A 21,613-nucleotide genomic window follows, 5' to 3' on the forward strand; every position below is an offset into this window, starting at 1 on the left:
ACAGTGGGCCGGGTTAGCAGCAGCGGGCGCCATTTTCACGTCAAAAGCACGCCAAATTGCTTAACCTTTCCCCACGAACGTCACCGAGATTACACAATATGACACTGGAAAGATCATTTAAGGTGTCCTTTGTGGTGATGGCGCACGCGGGGTGTGTGTGATTTCAACGTTAAAGTCTCGGTAGATGCCCTCCTCCCCACCCCCACCCCCCCTGCTCCTCTTGTGTACAGATGTCGCTCGGAGCTGTTTCAGCACCACGGCGCTGTCCACTGTAGGCTTTCAGTTTTTAAGGTGGACCGGACTGTTTCCGCCATCATCGCTTTAACCTTTAGCGCGTGAGCCATAACTCTGCTTTATGGCGGAGTATTACGCTCTGTGGGCTTGCCCGGGTCGTAAAAACACACTCACTTGATGTAGTGTTAATTAAAAGAATTTGGTTTGACTTTTTTTTTTTTAGGGAGGCCAGGCTAATGAGAGGAGAGGGATTTCGGGGCGGTGGCCTTAAATGTTTCCATCCTGTTGATTTTCTTGTAGTTTTTCCTTCTTCAGTGAGAAAGATGCAGATGCTTGCATGCTCACGAGCCAGGTGCGTTTTGACGATTTCATTTGAATGCAGCATCAATATGCGGCCACATGCTGATGAGTGTGTCTATCAAAGTTTCTGCTAACGATCTCTGGCATGGCTTTACTGCTGCTGCGGCCTCCCAGCATGGCCAGTGACATTAGTGTAAGAGATGTGTGCCACGATCACTGGGAGCTTTTCAGAGGCATTAGAGCTGTTGCTCTCCAAATGTTTGGGCTAAGGCAGCATTCCTGATGGAGTGAAAGTTGTGCAATCCCCACCTAGTGCTGCTGCATGACAAACATGACTCATGTACTCCAAGACACGGCTACCTCGGCCGCTGCGGTGTGTGCTGTGTGAATCATCCAGGCCTTTTCCGCCTTCCCTCTGCTTTCCTTATCCCCCCCCCCTTCCTCCCCAATAGCGAGTGTTTTTCCTATTACTCTTTCTCTGAGGTAAAGGGGATTGTCAGTTTTAGTCACTCTTAGTCTGACAGTGATGTCAAAGCCTTGTCATGACTGAGCATGGGCAGAAGAGGCTGTTTTTTGCTACGGACATGACTGACTGACTGACTGACTGACTGTCTCACCGTAATGTTAGATAACTCTGATTTCAGGCCACACAAGCTGAAAGCATACAAGACATCGGGCGGTCAAAGAGGCCTCTGTATCGATTGCTTGCATGCTGATTTACATAAGAATTATGTTTCCAGCATGGCGTCCCTCCTGCATGCCTTGGTTACCTGGGTTTTTATCTCACCAGCAGGGATGTAACACAGATGCTTAGCCGCTGACAAAAGACATGGAGTTAATATTAAGGGCTGGCTGCCACCATTTTGTTGTGTTTCAGAGATTCTGATGTGCAGGAAGACCTCTTGACCCTGTTTTGCCCTGATAGTAGAGTCTTATTCCAATATATCACACGTCAAGAGTGGCTAGTTTTACTGTGTTCTGTCTATATGTGCAAGGTGACTCATCATGAGTCATCGAAAGAGTAAATCCCCACTTTCTTTGCCTATGAATCACACAAGCATAACATATCCTAAAGGAGCGTTAATATGCTCAGCCCTGGCATAGGTACAACTGCAGTGGATTAACTTGTCATTGGATGGTTCCTAGCCTTTTCAGCAGTGTCGGAAACAAACACCCACACTGCAACATCCAACCCTATAGCCCGTGCATCTGCGCTGTCGCAGTCACGGTCCAATCCCACGGCGGCTTGGATGGCTTTTTGGGAAAGTGGCAGTTCGAACATCGAAGTGTGTAATCTAACAGAGGGAATCCTGGGAGGATGGAGGGAGGGAGAGAGAGAGAAGCCTCCAGCTGCAGGGCTTGCCAACTTGCTGTCATCTCACTGGAGGTGCTACAGAGAGCGTGGATGGAAATCCAGTGCTGCTGACTCGCATGTAATTAGCTACTCTGTCTTAGGCTGATCATTCTTAGCAGGCCCATATATGTGCCTGTCTGCATGTAGATGCATGCTGCGCCATTGACAATCCATTTCTTAAAGTCCATAAGGCGGCACTCTACACATCTAAAGATCATTCTTAGAATGCTCTCCTAGAAAGCTCATCAAAGCTGCAGCCGGAGACGTATATTCAGTTCAGAATCTTAACATTTCTACATGCAAAAACATGTACAATTAAGCAGGGCTCCAGGTGCATTTGTTCCATTACACTGAATACACTGGCGCTATCAGCTGTCTTTGCTTTCCATGCATCAGTGACTCTCTGAGCAGTACAGTAATGATGGTTATGGGACCCCCACCCCCACTCCCACCCCCACCCAGACACTGGGTATCCTACAGGCAGGCATCAGCTGCCTGTGACGGGGTGACCCACAGAACGCCCGGGGCTCCACTTCTCCTTTGTCCCCGTTCCTCCGGTCCTCTAGGGCTGCTTTCTGGTTCTGCTTGGTGGTTTGAAGAGGGGAGCAGGAGGGGGTGGTAATGTTCTCCATCCTAACTCTGACTTTCTCTTTCACACCTCTACCCTCTAACGCTTTGTCATTGTTTCTACTCCTCTCACTGCATATAGTGTTACCTGTATGTAAGGGCACGGGCTGATATTTGAGCGTGCACACACGCATGCGCATGCACACACACACACACACACACACACACACACAAACACACACAATCTCTCCAAAGAAAGATGGCAAAACTTTGACCTTTAGGTGACAAGATTCGCGGCACGTCTATGAGTGAAGTAAAAGTGATGATTTAGCTGTCTGTCCACTTTAAAGGCCACATGACATGACAGTAGCATCCCAGTAAACATCCTAGTCCCTCCTCTTCCTCGTGACAGAGTTCAACTCTTGAATTGGGGGGACTGTGTCATTCGCTCAGGGACCTCCTTTGACAGTGCTAATTATACTGGCTGCCTTGTAGAAGGGACTCCCACTGAGATACAGCTATTCCAGGGCTCCAAGGTGTCTGCTGCTCTGCCATCTATTTGGGCACCCCCATTTTTGTTTCACAAGACCAAGGCTGCCCTGAGTTCCTGTTCTATTTCCTGTATCGGGCACATAATGCCCATAATGCCCCCCATGCCTGGTAAATGTCTTGGCAATGGCATGTCTTTCAATGAGCCCTCAGTTTGTATTGTAGACTTCCTGTTAATCTGATGACAGATATTTATTTCAACTTTGGAAAATTCTCCACAGAGAGCCACAGAGCACATTTACAACTAATTTCACAGGCTGATTCGTACTCTTCATAGCAAGTCAACTGAATTTCAGCCATATTTCTCAGCTCTGTTTTAAATGTACACTGTTACACTGTAACTATTTACAGTGCTGCATCACCAGACTACGCTGTACACTGGGAGGTAATAGTCGTGAGAATCCACAAGATATTCATTGTTTAATTTGGACGTGTCATTACGAATGGACCTGCAGTGTAGCTGAATCGTTTGCATGACTAATGAAGGGAAGTGATGAAGTTAAAAAAAAACCAAAACATATTCCTGGTTAGCATGCGATATGGCTATGGCGAGAGGTGTAGGGGGTTGGTGTGTGTGTGTGTCTATGTGTGTGTGTGTTCAGCATGAAGAGCATTGACCTAGAATTAGCTTTGATTGATCACATCCCATTTCCTTTTTCTGTTGCTCCCCCCTCCCTTCCCCCACCGCACATGCACACTCACACACCTCGTCCCCCTGCCCCGGTCATTTATCTGATAATGCAAGAGAGCTCCGTGTACCAGCTGGGGATAGAGCTACAGAGGGGCCCTGTGTCCCCGGAGGCTATACAGTAGGATCTCAGCCCCTCTGAGAGAGTAGCAGTGATGGAGTGCACACACACGTTACAGAGGCCTATACATCAAAATTAAAATTTTGCTAATTAATGTTCAGATTTTCTGGCCACTGTGAACGACCAGAAACTTAACTAATTACAAATGAAGTGACCACAGCCTGCTGGACTGAGACAAACCTGGCAACCCAAGGAAAACACAATTTGTCAGCTCTGCAAACAAGAGCCAGAGGCAGAGCAACGCTTCCTGGTACACTGTAGCCGTGTAAAGACAGGAGAAGCAAACTCTTTACCAAAATAATAACAATAATCTCTTTGTGAAAGCAGCCAAATATCCAAAATATGAGAAAACCAGTGAAATCTGTATTGAACTCTTGTAAAATATGACCACATCTGTGTAATGTAGGATAATTAACAGCATGTTGTGTAGTGTATGATGCCGTGCAGACTGCGGTGTAGTAATCTTAACAGTCTTCAGTTGTAAACCTTGTACAACCTGCTGTAGCAATACTGTACTTAGTCATGTTCATGCCAATAAAGCACATTTGAATTTGAAAAAAAAGAACTGAGGGAGAGAGAGAGACACACCTATGGTTGTGAAATGAGGCGAGGCAATGCTCAGAAGCTTCCCACTGGACAATATACAGTATACACACACACTCTCTCTCTCTGCCTTCCTCTTGTTCCCTTAGCTCACTCACCCATGCTCCCTCGCCTTCCCATGCAAAGAGCAGATTCTGTCATGAGCGTTCCAGAGACTTCCCTTCCCCCATCACTTTCCCCAAGGGAGAGAGGGAGGGAGAGAGAAAGTGGAAGAGTGGATGCTGTCTTGACTCCATAAAGCAGAACACACGCCAAATGAATACATCATCATGCCAATTAAAGTAACAATGTGTTTTGGTTGTGGAAGGTTGGCATGTTATCGAGTAGCTTGGTTCAGCTGGACAGGAAATCTGGTTAAAACACAAATGCCATCATTAAAATGATATATGATACATGAAATTATATATTTACAAGTTGCTCATAAGCTGTACTATTATGTGAGGGAAGCTGCATTACTTTAGCATCAAGGTCCTTTGGCGCTCTCCTGTCCATATGTCTTTTTATACGTTTCAGCCATTAACCTATTGTAACTGTCGGACTGCCTCTAGCCCTGGACATGTATGTGCCCTTTTTCTTTTATTTGCCTTTTCTGGTTTATCCTGTTCTGTATACCTCTTCAGTTGGCTGAAAGTGGTTGGCTGTAGGCTAGCTATGCTACATATTCCCCTTGGCTGAATCACAGGGTTATTATTTTCTTCGTAGGATAAGGCTGATGTTATTTTTCCCATGAATCAACCAAAACGAGCACTGTGTTTGTCTGTCTCACGCTACTTTTGGACGTCCCTCTGCCCCCCGTCTGTGGCACTCAGACCCAAACCCATATGTAGGAACTTGGCAAAAATGTATTGATTCATCTTTAAAACTAAATTAATCCCTTTTTTTTTTTGGCTACTTGAACTGTTGGGACACGTTCCAGCACACACATGGCTCACATGTGAGCAGGCTTTGCCTACATACACATTCAGCAGACCTGCAGCCACAGTACCATTGATTTGATGTTGTGTTTTGGGCCAACTGGTGAATGAGTCTAATATCCACCGTCCGCCTAGCTCTGTATTTGCCCATCACAAACTACTGAGAAATATGTTGTGCCATTTGATGCTGTGCAGTGGGTTTATCAGAGATTTCCTTGTGGGAAACAAGGAGACACGAGGTTGATGAGAGCTATGAGTCTGTAAACAATAAGTTGTGGCCAAAAAGCCGAACCAATGAGCTGAAAACGCTTAAATGCTACATTAACCTGTGTGGAACTGTAGTGTGGTGTAGCTGCCTGCAGGTTTGACTTTAAAAATCAACCCCTTTCACATTACATATAGCATTTGACCAATTGTCCATATAAAAATATTGATTTATTCAGATTTTAAAAGGCTGGGTTATTTCAGCTGGGAGTCGTAATTTTAGCAAATGTCACTCAAACAGGAGTAAATGTGCATTTGTTGGGGACTATTTTTATCAGAGGGCTGGTGCACGAGAGAATATTTATGGCAGCATAGCGGTGCATGTGTGATTGACTCAAAATAAACCACAGTGCTTATGTTCAAGTTAATAAAAGAATGTGTCCTCAAACACAAGGATGTGGCTCATTGATGTGTTTTTAATAGTTTCTGGACAACATACTTACGTCACAGAGGCTCAATCACGCTTTGGCTTCGCAGGCAAAACTTGTCAGTGGGATCAGTCCATTGTTGGTTTTGGTTGTTTCGTGGGATTAGTGGTGGGGAGGAGAGGACTAATCAGGATAAGTTGAGAGGGAACATAAGAGGAGGCGAGAGGGCAGGACGAGGGGACAGGTTAGCGTGGGAGAGAGGAGAGGAAATGAGAAGGGACAAGAGGAGACGAGAGGACAGGAAAGGATAAGAGAACAGAGAGAAAATGAGAGGAGAGACATTGACGTCCGAGATGCTATCAGGTCTCGGTGCTGATATGACAGCCCCAGTCCCCATTGACGGAGCAATCAGCCTGCCATCTCCCATAGCCTGCTATTCTGTTGCGTGGCACAGCACAGCATCGGCCTCTATTGTCTCCCAGGGCTTTGTTCTAAATAACATCTGCATTTGTCAGCATAGGTTTTATTCTCTTCTGGGCTTTTATCCCTCAAGCAAAGTTTGAAGGGATTTTCCTGCCCCTGGCTGTGCAATTTGAAATGCCCTTGGCGAAACATGACAGTAGGAAAATGTTTCAGAATGAGAAGTAGGCTGTGTTAACTAGTGCAAGGGATGTTGTATATTTATAGTAATGATATAAAATGAACACTACAGCGCAGGGTGATTTCTTTTTACTGTATGTGTTAAATAATTAGTCAACTGTGCCTCAAGCTGTTGTACTTTTTTTGTTAAGTAACTTTATTTTAGCAGTTAATGTTGATCTGGTAAAATAAAATCACAGATGCCTTGTATGTTAAAGTCACCAGTTCAAATCCCCAGGAAAGAGAAAGTATTGTTCGTACTCCAAAGTGAAAATGTATTTGAAAAATGTGATGCAATTTCTAACCCTAACCCTAACCCTAACTTCTAATTTTATCCCCACATAAATAGATCTGATTGCAAAATTAGCGAGTAGTGATCCTGGACTGAGCCAGAACAGAACCCAGTCACAGCTCCAGCTCTAGAACATCTGGCCTGTTGTTACATAAGCCTCCCAGCGTGCTGTGCAGGAGTGGCCTGATTGAGACCAACACAGTGCAATAGTAATGCAGATGGAGCTGGATAGTAGGTTACGAAAGGGGAAGAACAGAAGAAAGTGAGATAAATAGGGAATGCAAAAGGTAGCCTCAGCCAAGGAGGGCACAGAGGAGAAACGTGAGCGCGAAAGGCACCGAGAAGGGGCCACTTTATCACTTTTATTGCCCATCCCCCGTCCCCGTCCACTCTGAGCAGAGTCAACGCAGAGGAAGATATACAGCATCTGACCCTCTGAGGGAAGCCTTGTGCTTCTGAGGAACATATGTGCCTGCTGTAGAGTAGCTGGCAGCGCTGATGTTGAATGTCTCAAAACTGTGGGGTAGTGTGACGACGCAGTCGAGACAAATCCGGCACAGCGCACAGCTTTACGCCCCGCTCACTGACTGAGGCGGCCGAACCGTTTGTCGCTGGTTTTTCAAAGTGTGAAGGGAGGGTTGTGGGAGTGAGGTGTGCTGCCTTTTCTCTCTCCTGCGACATTCCCTCAGGGTTTGTTTTATGATTGTTAAACCCTGAAAGGTCAGAGAAAAAAAGACATCCCTCCACTCTGTGCAGCAGAGGTCTCAGACCACGTGGCCTGAGGGCCTGAATGATCCAGGTTTTCATTCTGACTAGGCCACACCAGCGCACCTTACGCTGCGGATGACGTGTGAATCAGCCCAATCAATCACAACCCTGTGACACGGGGCCTGCCGTACCACATGCAAGTCGCATATTTACTCTTTAAGTCTGTGTATGTTTACTGAAAGCAAGCGAGTGAGAGACACACTGAAAGACAGAGAAAGTGCCAGGCAGTTATGAGGCTGCTGAATGGCCGGTCACTAAAGGTGGAGCGTGGCACCGGGTCATCTCAAGCTGCTTGCACTCAAAGCGTGAGAACCCTCATGCTGTTAGTTGGACTATTAATAGTGGAGGCATTCAGCTTTCTGCAGAGGCCGGCAAGCAGCCAGGCAGCTAAACAGGCAGCAAGGCCTGCGGCCGTTTAGACGTCCAGGAAAGCCAGGCAGCAAAGCAAGCAAGCTTACAGGACGAGCTCCAGCCACCAGTGAGACAGAGGACCTCCTCATGAAGAGAGAGCACACTGAGTTCATCATTAGCAGAGTTAATGATAGACTCATAAATTAATTCCTAATTTTGTTTGTGCTTTGGTACAGAAATTACTTTTGATATGACTTTAATAATAACAGAACCATGTAAAAAATCTAGACACTTATCACAGCTTTTCCTGCTTTTATCAATATAGTTTGATATCTCGTCCCACTTTTCTGATACACATTAACACACTTGTTGTGAAGTGGCTCTCTGCATGCTCACTTTTCAGCTTGTTGTTCAGTTTCAACAGTGATGTTATAGCAGCTAGTAATTAAAACAGAGCAGAAATTTTTATCTCACGAAAACGTTGCAGAAATGTTGTTGGTCCACTTATGAATTATTTGATGCGATTTGTCACAACGAAGCAGGCTGGTGGCATTCAAACAGAGCCAAGTGCGAGCGTGGCGGTTGTTGAGGCAACAAAGAAAGTCGTGCTTCAGGACTCGCTGCATCATGGGAATTAACATGCCTGCTGTTGGAAATGAAAGGAATAATATTACATTTTGAGAAATGGCGTCGATTAGTAGGAAAAATTTCTGAACTTGTGCGTCTTTGGCGTTTGGCTGAGAAGATTGATACCATTCTCAGGTCTGTGCTACACATGAAGTTGGAACCAGCAGGTGAGTAGCTAAGAGTAGCAGGAAGCAGGGCTCACAGCTAGCCGGAGATGATGGAGACGTCACGTCTTGTGTGTTTACTCTGTGCACAAACAGAAATATAATGATGACAGAACTGGGCCAATCACCTGCTAGCTCTAGATGTACATGTTGCATTCATACAGCAGAGGCGGAGTGGCGTCTATCTTCTTACAAACGTTAACTCTCGGCAGGAAAGCAAAAAAAGCAGAATTCTGTTCTTTTAATTTTATTGACTGTTAATCCATCCCTCCATCCATTTACTTACTTACTTTCTTCCTAGCCCCTTCATTTACTTTCCCCTGGGTTAAAATGTCCAAAAAAAGTCCTAACTATTTCATAAAACCAGTGTCTTTTGGCCAAGCAGTCGGCCAGCAAAACATTACAGCTTAAAGAAAGGTACCACTGTCCTAACAGCTACACTAACATCCTTCACGCACGCCTTTCATATGAGCGCAGTAGCTCCAGTGAATGTTGCTGCTACTGAGAAAGGAGTTCAGGACACAGGACACAACTCAGGTAAAGTTAGACTCACCCCAGAATGCAAGCTCATACATTTCATATGGGCCACCTTAATAAGTCCTATTTTTGGTAAACTAAAACCCCAAATAAGCTATTTTTCATGTTGCAGACTCTTAAAAAGAAACACAACACAATCCAGACCCTTGTAAGGAATTGTGTCCTAGATTTTGTGCCAGTAGTGAGAGAAACTGATGGCCTGGAATGAGTTTGGTTGCTTTTTTTTCTAAATGAAATTAGGAGATCCATGGGTGTAAGAACTGCTGCGAACCCAAATGTGAACAGTCCTCGGCCCCCGGATGCTTTGCTCTGTGTGTGAGCTGGCGTATTTACTAGCAGTAGTTTACACAGGGCGCTCTAATCTCTCCTTCCCCGTGTGCGTTTGTTTGTGTGTCTGATCGTGTTCTGCTCATTCAAGACTCAGCTGGTCGGAGCAGGTGCAAGCTGGTGACTCAAACACGTGCACGCTGCCTAGCCGGCCCATCTAATACGCCTTTGTGTGGCCCAAAACTCAAACCATCCAGCGCTTTCTGCAAACAAACACAGCCTCCCTGTGTTCGCCCAGCGCACGCACGCAGACGTACTACACTGTCAATGAAACACCCACACACTCGCACACATTGGCCCCGTAGAGGCCTCACAACCAGACAGTAGAATTTATTATGTAATGATTGGTTCAGTGATTCTGTTGGAAAACTTTACGTTGCTTATGCAACCCCTGCTCGCATCATAGGAGGGTTTTTCTTTTGATAAAACAGAATAAGTAATCATGTGATATATTACTGATATAGCTCTGACACGGCTTGCTTTATTTTTTTTTTATCATTTATTTCCTGTTTGCCCTGCACATAATGTATTTCCCAACTTTTATTGCTCCCTTTGTGCCATCATAATTCTGAATTGGTTATTGTTGTTTTGTGGCAGTATAAAGGGGGTTCCAATCTCTTTGAATTGCTTATTGCTGTTTTGTGGCAGGAATAAGGGGGTTCGATATTTAGCAGCATTACAGTGCTTTGCATGTGCAGTAGATGCTGCTGTAGGTAGATTACAGAAGCAGCCGACTGACATAAATAGGGGAGGATAAAGAGCAACCGTTATTATAACGTCACTAATGCAGCCGTGGCCCTTATATAAGCCCACTGTTTGAACACCACACACAGGCGCTACCATGTAACCTACAGTAGGACATACTGTACAGCATATAGACCACTGCTCACACTGCCTAGGGCTGAAGGTGGCTTTGTGGGAGCTTTAAATGCATTATTCCACAGATTCACTATCTGTATGTGAGCACGCTTTAGTGTATTCACGGTTGCTTGGTTTGTGTAGTCTTGCGTGCTCTACAGTATCTACCATGAAAATAACAGTGAGGAGGCCTGTTTTTTTCATCCCCATCATCTGACACTGATCAGGACAGAGACACAGAGAGCCGATGGTGTGATCCCGGGATCGTGCTCCTCGACCCAAGTCTGATGGAGGATCTCCCGCTAATCCCTTAATATCACTCGTCCCACTGAGATACTGCTGCCATCGCCATGGTGATGCTGAGATGGCCTGAATGTGTAGTAGTGGAACGAGGAGGGGGGTGGGGGCGGCGGTACTGCACACCACCGTAGAAATCCTCCTTTGTGAAACATAAATACAATCATTTGAAGTAGCAATGCAGGCATTTAAAGTCACCAGGCATCAGGCCATGGGGAGGAGGAGGAGGAGGAGGAGGGGGGTTGCTGGGTTGGCTGTGTTTACTGTAGACGGCGAGTAAAAGCTGGTCGCCTTATCCTCGAGTGGGCGGCTGCTTGGATGGTTTGTTGGCTGGTTGGCTTTAAATCTGCGTGGAGAGGCGACTAATGCAAGGGAATCCTTTGATTTGGGATTTTACCACAGCCAAAGTCAACCAGATCTTCCTGCCGTCGGACAGATGTCGAGAGACAGCGAGTTCAAGTTAATTTCAGTCGTACAGTGTTGTGGCCACATCTGTTTATTTGGCCGAACGTGCCAGCCTTTAAAGCCCCTATGGTGCGTCTCATGTAGTCCATGCAGCACGTGACTTGATGAGGTAACAGGTAGCTCAGCTCCAAGGCGGGCACCATTATAGCAGCGATGTCTCAGCAGAGTGATGGGTGTGGCCTGTTCGCAGCGAGGCGATATCAGATTGCCCCAGTGCTCGTCTGCCTGTGTACACTGTATGCAGGTTCGTTAAGCAAGCTAACAGTGACGTGCTGTGGCTTTGAATTGGGACAGGAAGGAGTAGAGCAGGCCGGGCCAACAATAGGCAGGGTATCTATTACCTCTCTATTGTTAGCCGTGGCCGGGCTATTATTATAGCCCAGAGTGAGACACAGACAGCTGACTGCAGTTTCAGTACAGCCCACCTACTGCTTCCAGCCGGCAACAACAACATCACAGAGGTTTTTGTGTGTGTTTGAGGATGACGCTGATGGGAGTTGAGCTGAGGGCGAGGCTTAGATAGCAGCAGAGAGCTGAAAGTATGATCATCACTAATTCTACTACGATTGAGGTTTTTTTTAGCTGATGTGCTTCTTTTTTTTTTTTTTTTTTCCGATGAAACCTGAGATGCTCCAGTTACAAGATATTCCCTCACCAACGAGACCAGGAGGAGAGGCTAGGCTTTTTGCTGACTATGCGACTGGAAATAATATGGCAATAGCGAGACTGGACAGAATTGGTGCTCGAGGAGTGGTTTGATGCTCCGCCGTGTGTAGTAGAGGGGTTAGAGGAGGACATGGAGCTGCACTCAGCCAGCTCTGTCTGGCCAGTGGAGCTAGAGATTGGGATAACTCAGAGGGCGGTGAACTAGCCGTGGTGGCGTTGGGGCCGAGTTTCTACATTATTCCCGGTGGAGCTGTTGAGCCGTGTATGGGAGGAGTTGTGACGTTAGCATGGGACAATGTCAGCTGCCAAGAAAGTGCTGAGCACAGCCAGAATAAAATGTATCTGTGTCAGGGCGAATAAAGTGGGCTGACAGGAGAAGCAACCAAGCATTTGCACACAGAGAGAGACATGTTCGTACACACACTATTACCAGAGCAAACAAGCACATATGTGCAAGAGCACAAACGTGGTGTATCACCGCCTCGGACTAAATGCTGCACGTATAGTTGACGTGTTTCCACTGTGCAACAAACTATCTGTATTAAAGTGAATATTGTGCATATGTTTCCTGCAAGCCTTGCATGGAAATACACTTGTGAATGTGTGGGCTGCTGGGTGATTAGCTGACTCTTTGCCACTTGGAAATCTCTCAGGAGGGGAGATATGGAGCAGCTCAATTGAATCCTGGCAGGTAATCTAAGGAAACAGATGGATTTTAGTTATATTTGGCAGCAGATTAGCCACTTCCCCGTTGCTCAGAAAATCTGCTGTTGCCAACTCTTGTTTGACAATCTGAATATTAGTCCTTGGTCAGGAGGTCTGGCTTGTGCGCTGTTAGATTGCCTATTCTGATGAGTGTGCCCCGCGGATTCAATCCTATCTGTGCTTTCTAAGGCCCAGCTGTGGTAGCTGGCCAACCCCTCCACACCGAGGCGCTTGCCCTCTCGCCGTCCCCCCTGCCCTGCCTATTGCGCTGTGCCAGCGCCCCGTGCCAGAGGAAGTTATCAGCGCTCTATCCCCTGCCCCTAATCCTCTCTGAGGTGGAGAGAAAGTGTTAAGTAGCACTTCTTCTGGCATTTACTGGAGAGGTAGAATGAACAGGTGTCTCAAGACCTAATCGTCTGTCTTTAAATGAGCTGCTATTTTTAGCGCACACTCTCCTTCTCTTGGAGATTTGCAGCGACTGTACAGTAGAGGTGGTACACTGGGAGATTTCTGTTTTATATATTCTGCAGGAATAATGCTGACACAGTCAAACACTGTGCATGTTGATTTTCCTTATCTGGTTGGGTGGAGTACAGTAACACATTTGTATAACAGTAATTACATTTTTCTTCCTATTAACTATCCAACATCTTCTTATTCAGTGTTGCCTCCACTTTTTGGACGCTTCCTTTCAAATATATATACTGCACATATAATAAATCTTTCCTTCATTACATGTTGTAGACATTACATTTTAGCCTAGTTGCCTTTGGTTTGGTTTTGTTCTGCCATGAATAACCTGCACATAACACACTCGTCCACATGGTCACGTAAAAAATCAGAACAGAAGACATCAATTCAATCCCAAAATGTGACCTGGAGGTGTAGCGACAAACAAATTTTAACTACAAACTATAACTGGCTGCTGTGACTCTGCTACATTACAGACTCAAGTGGAAGATGCAACATGGATATTTTATTCCAGTAAATAATACTCATTTTTACAAAAATACTGCACATGCTCACCCATCTCTCCTCTTTCCGTTTCCTCTAATAACAGCCGTTTACACCTGTTATTAAAGTTCGATGTGTTGTATTGTAGCTATGCTGGTGTTTGTATGCTCAAACACCTATAAATAGTCCGGTGCTGGGCCACTTAGGCATTTATACATGTGACTTGCTGCTGAATGCTGGGCCATGTTAGCAACGTTAAACTGCTGTAGTGATGTAAAATGTCCTGGACTGAAACTGTAATAATCATACAAAACATAGCATTTTGTTTTGTACAGTCTGTAACTGGGCCTGTTGCTGCTTATGAAGACCATGGTAATTGTACCAGTCATACATAACATTTTCTGTTTTTCTGTTTAAAACAAAGCGACCCACCCAGGTATGTTACTGAGATGTGGCCTTTTGTCATGACTCCATTGCAGGTGACATTAAAAATGAAATATATCATCATACTGTATACACTAACATCATATTATACTGCACCAACAGAAAGTTTGTTAGACAAGAACAGAATTCAGCAGGGTCACAGTCTCCAGTGGACGTTCCCCTGTGGGTCACTCGCCTCTGAGTGACTTCTGACAGACATTAACCTCATCTCCTGGCAGTACTGACCGGCTGGGATGGTGTTAATGATGTATGTAGTTGGTATTTACCCACTGAGCCAGATTACTCCCTTATGATCCAATTATCACTCAGTCTGTAGTGGACTCAGAGGGCCTGCAGGGTCACTGCTTAGCCATGAGATCCTCTATTACAGATTCTCTACTTAAGTGTTGACGCCAAGACGAGGCTGCATCTCATGATCTGTTTAAACTGCCGAGCATTGTGGGATGCCAATGTACTGCACTAAAATCATTTCCGGAGGTGTTAGTAGCATTTCGTTGTAGCATCTCCGCTGGGAAGTGCTGTCAAGTCAGTCTGGCCTAGCTCTGCAAGAAGTTTCTGCACAGGTGCCTATGGATGGAGGCATACAGTGGGGACACCTTCGTCACAGTGTAACAGGGCTCTACAGAAGCCCACATTCACGTTTCAAAGGGTGTTTAGCTGCTGAGTTGGAAGCCATGTTGGGGCTTGTTCTTTTCTGCTCATGGTAATCTGTGAAAAGTCACACTTTCCCCCGAGGAGTGCGCTGCCACTCCCCACATCCCCACTGTTCTTAGCTGTTCCAACCAACATCTGGCTGGCTTTTGAGAGGGAAACAGAAAGGTCCCGAGCAGCAGTTTGCTCAAAGACAGGATTAGAGGCAGAGAGACAGAGGGAGAGACCTCAGAGTGACTGGCTGGGCCTGCCCGACACACTTTGGGCAGGGGAGGTGGTGTAATTGCAAAGTAATTATGCCTTGGGTGGCATGTGTGGAAGCTCAGTACAGTGTGACAGAGAATATTGTGTGGGTCTGCTGTTAGTGCCTGAAATGAACAGGAGAAGATAGAAATTGTTGATCTGCAGCTAACAAGCTGATGGAAACTCTTTTTCCTGTTATTTTTGACATTGATTAGATGTTGATACAGCAGATTGCTGCGTTCCATAGCTGCTACCTGCAACATGTTCTGGTCTCAACGCCTAAATATCGTTTTCTGGCCCTTCACAAATAGGCTTTTATGCAGAGAGGCAGACTAACAGATTGTTGGTTTGAGTGTTTTCATGGGATTTGTTGCCATTAAGAAAAAACGTAGATGCATTTAACTAGATAACCATCATAAAGATAAATAAGGTATCAGAGTTCATTTTAGCTGGCAGAGATGTGGCAGCTAGTGTGAGCCATGTTGTCAGTGGAGCTAACAGGTGATTCAGCTTAGCGCGATCAAGCCGTACCACTTCTTTAACCTGCATAGAGGGTTGGGGGGGTGCAGGCTGTAAAACCCAAACAGTGAGCTGAGAAATGCTAAAACACACAGTAGAGCTGAGGGGAAGCAGACTCGGCTGTGTTTCTTCTGTGTTTTTTCAGTTGATTTTGCAGTCAGTGCCCAAATGTTTTACTACAGTATGAATGAACGGCCGCGTCCTCCGTGCCAGGCCTTAACTTGGCATCTGATTCAACGAAGTGGGCGGGCGTCTGTTTCTGCTGCCCATCACAAGTTGTGAGATGCACATTAGCTGTTTCTGGACCTGCTGTGGTGGACGTGACATGTTGCCAACATTGTTGCGGGTGTGGAGGAATGTGATCGTTGTACAGTCGTCACGTTAGCACATTTGTCTTAACACAGCGGTGGCAAAGGAGTAGTTTATAGGTGAAGGAGATATGGAGAGATTGCACAGTTTATAGGGAGGTAGGCTGTGTTTTAAGCATCTTCCTCTCCTCTCCTCCTCTCTCCTCCTCAGATAAACTCAATCTCTGGGATCCTGGGATCTAAAATGTTCAGGTCCTCGTGACAGCCTGTACTGCTGCCTGTATAGAGGGAGCTGCATCAATCCAGCTCTCCTAAGGATCTCACTTCCGTCCTGAGTTGAACAAAATCCTCAGGAAGAGAGCCGTGTATGTTGGCATTTCCTTGTTGGGCGGAACCAGTGTCACCTTTCAAGTCATTTCTTAAAGGGGGCAAAGCTTTAGCTTCAAGTAGATTTTTCATTTTGCAGACGTCTTTGGTGCTCAGCAGGTTAACTAATCAAGAGCAGTCCAGACATGGACAGGAATGATCGCTTTCTGTTGTTGATGTGTGTTTGTCTATAGGGTTGTTTGCTAGTCTCCTTCACCACAGTGGCTATTGCCACTCACGCTCACACAGTTTTGCAGGGTTACTGGTGTTACTGGTGCATGCATCACCTCCTCTACTTCCTACTAAAATAGATCTATCTGGTGCCAGGCAGATATGGAAAGCTTTCAAGAGCCGCTTCTTGTTTCAGCTGCTGTTGTGTTAAAATGGTTATAATAACAACCTGACAGTGAAGACTAAGACAAACCTGACTATGACATTAAAACCTGTTTTTACATGTGCTTTTATGTGATTACTTCAAGGATCCCTTTCTTGTGCCTGCAACTAGAGATAACTGTCCCCACTGAAGAATCTGCTGATTGATTTGTCCAAAAACGGATGAGTCACTTTGTTTGGAAAATGTCAGAAAGTTTTTGAAAAAGTCAAAAAGTCAAAGTCACAAACAAACAGAAAAACAAGATAAATAATAAACTGGTATAAACTGGTAGCAGCAAATGTTGAGAGACTCTAATGAATAATCATTTACAGATTCATTTTCTGTCAGTTGACTATTTGATTGGTTGGCTCACGGTTTTAGCCTTACTTTGTAAACATAACCATATGCTATTTCCTCCCTCCTTGCCTGAAATAACAAAAGGCCACTGAGCGTTACTTTTTAACTGCTTACACTTTCAGACAAAACAGTTCAGCTTCAGTATTTCATCCCCCCTAACTCCCTTCTTCTATTTTCTCTTACGTCATTCCCAAAAGACATCACAAGAGCGCAGAAACAGAATCAAAATGGCTTGAAATCTACTGGGTAACTCCAGGAATCTGGATCTTCCAAGTTTATGCAGCACATCTGTCCACTAGAGAGCAGTGTCGCATCAGTCATTGTCAAGCCCGGCTGCTTCCCTCTGCAAAGCCAGTGGGGCCCAAACACGGAACAAAATAACAACAGAGACTAAAAATAACAGCAGCGTGTGGCTGATCAAGACTTAAACCTGACAATCAGACACAAAAAAAGAGAATCCTACACTGAAACTAGGAGATGCTCTGCACGAAGCTTTTCCTAACAGTGTGTGTTTCTTCTTTCGTGTGTGTCGTTGGGGTTGATGGGAAGCAGAGAGCAGGTGAAAGAGCTGGAAAACAGAGACCGTGCCTGCCCTGCAGGCCCCCTCAGCAGCCAGGATACTGAATACGTCACTTGTGACATTTTACACGCACTCATTTTACCGCCCTGTGTCAAATAATACACTGCGCACTCACACTCACATATGCACACGTACGAGTACAGTACACACATGGGTATGGACACACGCACACTGGATGCATAGACGGATACTCACACACACACACTCCGTCCGGCAGCCGTCCAGGCAGGCAGGCAGGCTCGATCAGATAAATATGAGGCTTGTAATGCGACCACAGAGACGGGGCTGATGGGATCAATAAAGAACGGCGCTGCAGGTCATCGGGAGAACACAGCGAGGGGATAAATATGGACTGGCTCATCGGAAAACAGAGCGGCGAGACTGATGGGTACACAGGACTATATCTTCTCTTGTGTGTTCTCTCACCCATCTGACGCAGATCAGACAGACAGATTTCTCACTCTGGTGTGCTCTACCTCTGCTGGCTTCAGCGTGCTCTGAGGCTCTGCAGGACGGTTGTTTTATCATCAGTATGTGTCTTAGTGTACACAGTGGGATTAATTACAAGTATTGGATTTTTGCTTGATAGGATGTAGTTTTTAGTGGACATTTGATTCATTTTCCAATAGATTTTGTAAATAAATTCTTCATTATCAGGCAACTATTAGCTGTAGTTTTTTTATAGTAACTCTGCTTTGAGGAGCTTTAACCGTCTTTAATGGAGAGTTTAAGTGTCACATGAGCTGAAAGCTGTTTCAGAGGCTTTTTTCGGTTCCAGCAACAACAAAGTTCAGGAGGAAAAATGTAATCATTTTGGCTTCATTTGCTTCTTTCAGCTTCTCAGATGTGGAACTTGGCTGCTTCTCTGTGTTTTATATCATCACAATTTGAATATCTGTGGGGTTTGTACTGTTGCTTGGACAAAACTAGCAATATGAGAACATTACCTCGGGCCCTGGGACCATTTTCTTAACAATGAAGTGATTCATTAAAAGTAATGATTAGATTAACCAGTAAAGAAAATAATCATTAGCTGCAGCCTTCATACTGAACCCAAATGCTGGTGTCGATATGAGGTGACAAATGTAAAAATCTGAAGTGTCACATTGCTCAGTGAGACTAGGAAATGTTGCTGTGTCTCGGCCCCAAAATCCAATTAACACATTCCGTAACACAGCTGCATAACGCTGACGATGTTCTTTAAAGAAGCGGCGATGAGGTGTGTGAAGTTCTGACGTGTGACTCTCAGCCGGTCTGGTCTCTGCTCTGCTTATGGTGACATCTGCACCTAAATCAGGAGAGTGTGGCTGAACTGGCAGCTTCAGTGTTAGATGGTATACAGATGCTAGACAGTCATGCGGTGGTTGCCGTGTGTGTGTGTGTGTGTTCATGTGTGTATATAATGTATCCTTCCATTTTTAATGTCATTACTCGACAGTGAGAAAATCAGAAGATACTGTATCTCTTTGTAATTCAGGTGAACCGACCCTTTCACCATACTTTAAAACAAAAAGCGAAGTGATGTCTACACGGGCTGTGCCGCAGCTAGCTGTTTAACTAACCATGATATCAGTCATAATGGATCTAATCATGCATGTGTTGCTCGGCTCCGCTGAACTTTACACAAAACGAGCTCCTGCTTCCATCCTCATCTTCTGATGCAGCTCAGTGTGCAATTCAAGGCAGCGCTCAAATGTCACTCAGCTGGATTGCTCTGCTTGCTGGTGACTCTGAACTTGCGCGGGGCTGTTATTTCAGGGAACCAGAGGGCTCATGCTGCTGCTCAGGCCCCTTCTCATTTGGAATTTCTTTAACTCTTGGTGCTGAATAAGGACTTGCAGCGGGGAGGTGGACTGGCAATTTAGATCCACCTTAATGTCGTAGAAAGCATCATAAAAAGTAATTTTCCTCCATGCTGGTCCATACAGTATGATAGAGGGTGTTACTCACATGAAGCAGTCATTTTTAAGTTTAAGTAAATCACTTATTTTATGTCATCTTTAAAGTCATTGTGAATGTTCATTTTTTTCATGTTGCTTACCTCATTACCACTGTCATGTTTATCAGAGCATCATCTATAATATCCTGAATATTATTCATATTATAGTTGAAGTATTATTTATGTCATTCACATCTTCAGTGATATTAGTTGTGTCAGTACTTGGTGTCTTTTAGATTGTTTTCCTCATCTCTTTGCTTTCTGTATGCACTGAGCTGTGCACACCTTTTTTATTTTTTATTTTTATGTTTTAGGATCAAAGAAGAACCAAAGCCTCAGCCGGCACAGTAAGTAAACTGCATTACCCAGAGTGCTCTAGGCTTTGACACTTCTTCCTGTCAGTTGGTGCTGTGTGCTTCATGTGGCTTTCTCCTCTTTGTCTGGGAGGAAGATGAAAGAAATGTCGCTAATGTCATGGAAAGCCGCTGTGAACGCGCTGTGATATTTTACTTTTTATAAGCCCTGAATGAGTAGTGTTGACCAGATTGTTGAATTCTGTGCTGGACACTGAACAGCCGACTTCCATGACATCAATGACAACGGCTTTTTCCTTTCTATCAGCTTTGTTATAGCCAGGCCCCAGGACCCTTTCCCCTTGTCCCTGGACTCTAACTGGCTGCCCATTCTCATCCAGTGTGTCATCTGCACTCTGATTGGCTTGTGCAGCCTCGTAATTCAATCACAAATGTGGACTGGATGCACCTGCCCCGCTCTACTGTGCTGTAGCTGCATTTTGACTAAATCCACCTGTAGATCCAACCAGTCTGATAACCTGACCCCCACTGCACCACCAGGCTGGAATAAATGACACTCCTGTTACCCTCAGCTGAGCGTTTGATGCAGCTCTCATTTCCATTGGCTGTAGAGCTTTCCTGCTTCTTCTATCCTTCCCTCGACTGTACGCCTGTCTGTATCATCCCTCTTTCTTCTTCTATCTTCCTCTCTGTATTTCTGACACTGTGTCTGGTTGTCAGTGTTCCACTAATCGCCGCTCTGCCCGTGTCCTGGCCTTCTCCTCTCTCTGCGCTGGTTGTAGTGAATGTCCCTGCTATTGTTAACTTCTCCGAATCTGACCCGCCTCCTAAAAAACGCTTTCAGGACAGATTGTTTTCTCCCATGATGACTCACTGCGATGTTCCAGTCACACTTTGCTTATTTGAACAGGTGGTTTAGTGGGATCACTGAGCTGGTAAATAACGTCCTTCAGCCCCAGCAAAAGTCCCAAAATGACAAGGAGCCAGAGCCAGACGCGTACGTAATAGTACAGACCCCTCTTGATCTCCTCCCAGCAGGCACAAACACACAGTGGTGACCCAGCAGCTGGACGCACAGTATGTTTGACCCCAGTGGATATTAGACAACGTTACACAATTTCTCAGCGTGCTTGTTGAAGCGTATGAGAGGAGAAGTGGTGGTGTGGGAGTGGTGTGCCACACTGCATTCTTCTCTGACAGTGACATAATGGTAATGCTTTGTGACGTGCTACCAGCACCAATATATTCTGCATTTAATGGAATGAGAAAAAAGCACAAAATAGAGTTCATCACCTGGTGTTATATACGACAATACTCCTGAACTAACTCCTATCACTACTTTATTTGTATTTTTTTAACTGTTAATTATACTTCAAGTCAATATACTTTAATGGGGACAGAGAGTCATATGGAGCTGTCTCCTCTACTGGTTCACAGCTGTTTGCGCCGCCAAACTAACCACATGACCAACAAAGCCAGACCTAACTAATACAATATGGTTAGAGTTGGGTGGTTAAAAACACAGTGGCTCAGGTTGTTCTACGTGATTTATCTACATGTCTAGTTCCTCTCAGCACACACACACACACACTATGCTCATCAATCTGATCAGGGACTTATTAATACCTTAGACATTAGACAATCAGGTGACGGCAGTCAACTCCAGACAACTAAAAGCACTGTGGACCTCAGTTTGGGCTGGTTGCACAAAGATGAGTTAGAGTTAAACCAGTTTGAAGTGTCTAGTACTCGTAAATTTCAAGCCTAAATGCTTAACAGTCATATCCCAGGCAACCTCAGAACATAGACCTGTCTCTCAACTGGAGCAGACAAGGGTACCTGCTGACAACTGACGTACGAAGAGGAGAACCTGGCTTGTAATTTGTGGCTTGCTAACAATATGACAG

The 21,613-nt window shown here is 45.2% G+C and overlaps 1 protein-coding gene across 1 annotated transcript in view; it reads left to right on the forward strand.

Moving 5' to 3' along the window:
• The window catches only part of rims2a (regulating synaptic membrane exocytosis 2a), a 133,222-nt gene that overhangs the window by 496 nt on the left and 111,113 nt on the right, over positions 1 to 21,613 (forward strand). The window contains exons 2-3 of the mRNA XM_041941690.1: positions 19,707 to 19,739; positions 20,617 to 20,703. Of these exons, the coding sequence (XP_041797624.1) occupies positions 19,707 to 19,739; positions 20,617 to 20,703 (120 nt within the window). The remainder of the gene's footprint in view (positions 1 to 19,706; positions 19,740 to 20,616; positions 20,704 to 21,613) is intronic.

Source organism: Chelmon rostratus, chromosome 8 (assembly GCF_017976325.1).
Source record: "Chelmon rostratus isolate fCheRos1 chromosome 8, fCheRos1.pri, whole genome shotgun sequence".
NCBI classification, from domain to species: domain Eukaryota; kingdom Metazoa; phylum Chordata; class Actinopteri; order Chaetodontiformes; family Chaetodontidae; genus Chelmon; species Chelmon rostratus.